This window comes from Malurus melanocephalus, unplaced genomic scaffold (assembly GCF_030028575.1).
Source record: "Malurus melanocephalus ecotype Western Australia unplaced genomic scaffold, MMel_1.1 scaffold_2946, whole genome shotgun sequence".
In the NCBI taxonomy this organism is placed as follows: Eukaryota; Metazoa; Chordata; class Aves; order Passeriformes; family Maluridae; genus Malurus; species Malurus melanocephalus.
The window spans coordinates 1-3991 of record NW_026626178.1 but is presented as its reverse complement, the minus strand read 5'-3'; the positions used below and the strand labels follow the sequence as shown (position 1 = coordinate 3991).

General features: G+C 58.1%; 1 protein-coding gene across 1 annotated transcript in view; it reads right to left on the bottom strand.

The window, feature by feature from the left end:
• The window catches only part of LOC130587982 (spectrin beta chain, non-erythrocytic 4-like), a gene marked incomplete at its 3' end in the record, with an annotated part of 6168 nt that extends 3441 nt beyond the window's left edge, over positions 1-2727 (bottom strand). Inside the window, exons 1-5 of the mRNA XM_057388941.1 lie at positions 2717-2727; positions 2544-2618; positions 2385-2459; positions 2170-2287; positions 1122-1280 (exon numbers count right to left, since the gene is read on the bottom strand). Coding sequence (XP_057244924.1) covers positions 1122-1280; positions 2170-2287; positions 2385-2459; positions 2544-2618; positions 2717-2727 — 438 coding nt within the window. The remainder of the gene's footprint in view (positions 1-1121; positions 1281-2169; positions 2288-2384; positions 2460-2543; positions 2619-2716) is intronic.
• Positions 2728-3991: the final 1264 nt, after the last annotated feature.

Sequence of the window (3991 nt, the reverse complement as noted above, 5' to 3'; positions counted from 1 at the left end):
GACCACCCAATGTCCACTCAGATGACCACCTGGGCCACCAGTCTCTGGTTCTCGCTCAGCAGCTCTCCCTCATGGCCACTGCTGACCAATCCCACCCCATTGTCCACCCGATGACCACTCCCACCTAATGACCACTCTGAAGGTTCACCCAATGACCACCTGATGACCACTCCCACCCCATTGTCCACCCGATGACCACCCAATGACCAATCCCACTCAATGACCACCAATGACCACTCTGAAAGTCCACCGGATGACCACCCAATGACTGCCCAATGACCAATCCCACCCAATGACCACCTGATGACCAATCCCACCCAAAGATCACCCTGAAGATCCACCTGATGACCACCCAATGACCACCCAATGACCATTCCCACCCCATTTTCCCATCCAATGACCACTCCCACCCACTGACCACTTGAATGACCACTCTGATGACCACCCAATGACCACTCCCACCCACTGACCACCCAATGTCCACCCAATGTCCACTCAGATGACCACCTGAGCCACCAGTCTCTGGTTCTCGCTCAGCAGCTCTCCCTCATGGCCACTGCTGACCACTCCCACCCCATTGTCCACCTGATGACCACCCAATGACCTCCCAATGACCACTCTGAAGGTCCACCCGATGACCACCCAATGACCACTCCCACCCCATTGTCCACCTGATGACCACTCTGATGACCATCCCACCTTGAATGTCCACCCAATGACCACCCTGAAGATCCACCTGATGACCAATCCCACCCCATTGTCCACCTGATGACCACTCAATGACCTCGCAATGACCATCCTGAAGATCCACCCAATGACCACACAATGACCCCCCTGAAGGTCCACCTGATGACCACCCAATGACCACTCCCATCCCCATTTTCCACCTGATGACCACACCCACCCCAAAAGTCCACCCAATGACCACCCAATGACCACTCCCACCCTGCTGACCACTCAGATGACCACCTGGGCCACCAGTCTCTGGTTCTCGCTCAGCAGCTCTCCCTCATGGCCACTGCTGACCAATCCCACCCCATCCCACCATGAAGGTCCACCTGCTGACCACCCAATGACCACTCCCACCCAATGTCCACCCAGATGACCACCAGGATGACCACCTGGGCCACCAGTCTCTGGTTCTCGCTCAGCCAGCTCTCCCTCATGGCCGCCTTGTGGTCGAAGCGCTGGGCCAGCAGCTCCAGCTTCTCCTGCCGGATCAGCTCCTCCCGCAGGGCCACGCCCCGCTCGTGCTCCGCCTTCTCCAGGAGGCTCCAGGCCTGGTGGGGACAATGGTCAAGTGGTCAGTGGTCAGCAACGGGGACATCTGGGGGAGGGTCCCGGGGGGGTGGGAACCCATCCAGATGTGGTGGGAACCCATCCAGGTGTGGTGGGAACCCATCCAGATGTTCCTCAGAATGGTGGGAACCCATCCAGATGTGGTGGGAACCCATCCCCACGTTCCCCAGATGTTCCTCATGGTGGTGGGAACCCATCCAGATGTTCTTCAGGGTGGTGGGAACCCATCCCCACGTCCCCCAGACGTTCCTGAGATGTTCCCCAGATGTTCCTCATGGTGGGAACCCATCCCCACGTGCCCCAGATATTCTTCAGAATGGTGGGAACCCATCCAGATGTTCTTTAGGGTGGTGGGAACCCATCCCCACGTCCCCCAGATGTTCCTGAGAATGGTGGGAACCCATCCAGATGTGGTGGGAACCCATCCCCACGTCCCCCAGATGTTCCCCAGATGTTCCTGAGATGTTCCTCGTGGTGGGAACCCATCCCCACGTCCACCAGATGTTCCTGAGGGTGGTGGGAACCCATCCAGATGTTCTTTAGGGTGGTGGGAACCCATCCCCACGTCCCCCAGATGTTCTTCAGGGTGGTAGGAACCCATCCAGATGTGGTGGGAACCCATCCAGGTATGATGGGAACCCATCCAGATGTTCCTCAGGGTGGTGGGAACCCATCCCCACGTCCCCCAGATGTCCCCCAGATGTCCTCAGATGTCCCTGAGATGTCCCCCAGATGTTCCTCATGGTGGCCCCCCATCCCCACGTCCCCCAGATGTTCCCAAGATGTCCCCCAGATGTTTGAGATGTCCCACAGATGTCCCCGGTGGTCACCACAGTCACCGTGGTCACCGTGGTCACTCTGGGTGCCCACCTTGTTGATGTCGGCGATGCTGCGGCCGTCGCTGGGCACGAACGGTTTGGACTGCCCGGCCCTGAGCTCGCTCTGGATGGTGAAGAGCAGGACCTCCAGATTGCCCTTGTCCTGGAACCTGTGAGAGTGACCACAGGAGTGACCATCAGTGACCATCAGAGTGACCACCAGATCATCAGAGTGACCACCAGATCATCAACAGTGACCACAGTGACCACTGGGACTGCCCGGCCCTGAGCTCGCTCTGGATGGTGAAGAGCAGGACCTCCAGATTGCCCTTGTCCTGGAACCTGCGGAGTGACCACAGGAGTGACCATGAGTGACCATCAGAGTGACCATCAGACCATCAGAGTGACAACAGTGACCACAGTGACCACTGGGACTGCCCGGCCCTGAGCTCGCTCTGGATGGTGAAGAGCAGGACCTCCAGATTGCCCTTGTCCTGGAACCTGCGGAGTGACCACAGGAGTGACCATGAGTGACCATCAGAGTGACCATCAGCACCACCATCATGGGACTGAGTGACCACTGGGACCGCCAGAGTGACCACTGGGACATGGTGAACAGGAGAACCTCCAGATTGCCCTTGGCCTGGAACCTGCGGAGTGACCACAGGAGTGACCATCAGATCATCAGAGTGACCATCAGACCATCAGAGTGACCACAGTGACCACTGGGACTGCCTGGCCCTGAGCTCGCTCTGGATGGTGAAGAGGAGAACCTCCAGATTGCCCTTGTCCTGGAACCTGCAGAGTGACCACAGGAGTGACCATGAGTGACCATCAGAGTGACCATCAGATCATCAGAGTGACCATGAGTGACCACAGTGACCACTGGGACTGCCTGGCCCTGAGCTCGCTCTGGATGGTGAAGAGGAGGACCTCCAGATTGCCCTTGTCCTGGAACCTGTGGAGTGACCATCAGAGTGACCATGAGTGACCATCAGAGTGACCACCAGATCAGCAGAGTGACCACTGGGACCATTGGGACCGCCTGAGTGACCACAGGGGTGGGACAGAGTGACCACTGGGACTGAGTGATCATCAGAGTGACCATTGGGACCGCCTGAGTGACCACTGGGGTGGGACAGAGTGACCACTGGGACCACTGGGACCGCCTGAGTGACCACTGGGGTGGGACAGAGTGACCACTGGGACATGGTGGACAGGAGAACCTCCAGATTGCCCTTGGCCTGGAACCTGTGAGAGTGACCACAGGAGTGACCACCTGAGTGACCACCAGGACCGCCTGGGACCAAGTGACCACTGGGACCGCCTGAGTGACCACCGGCACCGCCATGATGGGACTGAGTGACCACAAGTGACCACTGGGATGAGTGATATCAGAGTGACCACTGGAACCACTGGGACCGCCTGAGTGACCACTGGAGTGGGACCGAGTGACCGCCATGATGGGACCAAGTGACCACCCCTCTGTCCACTCTCTGTCCACCCCAATGCCCACTCTGTCCATCCAAAGTCCACTCTCATCCACTCCATATCCATTCCATTGTCCACCCATTGTCCATGGGTGTTGTGTCCACTCCTCTGTCCACTCTCTGTGTCCATCCCAATGTCCACTCTCAATGTCCACTCTCTGTCCACCCCAATGTCCACTCTGTCCACCCAAAATCCACTCTTATCCACTCCATACCCATCCCATTGTCCATCCCATCTCCACCCAATGTCCACTCTCTGTCCACCACTCTGTCCACCCCAATGTCCAGTTGTCCAGTTGTCCACTCACTTGGCGGGTTTGTCCAGGCTGCAGAAGGCGCTGAAGGCCAGCAGCTGCTGCTGGACTGTCCACTCTCTGTCCACCC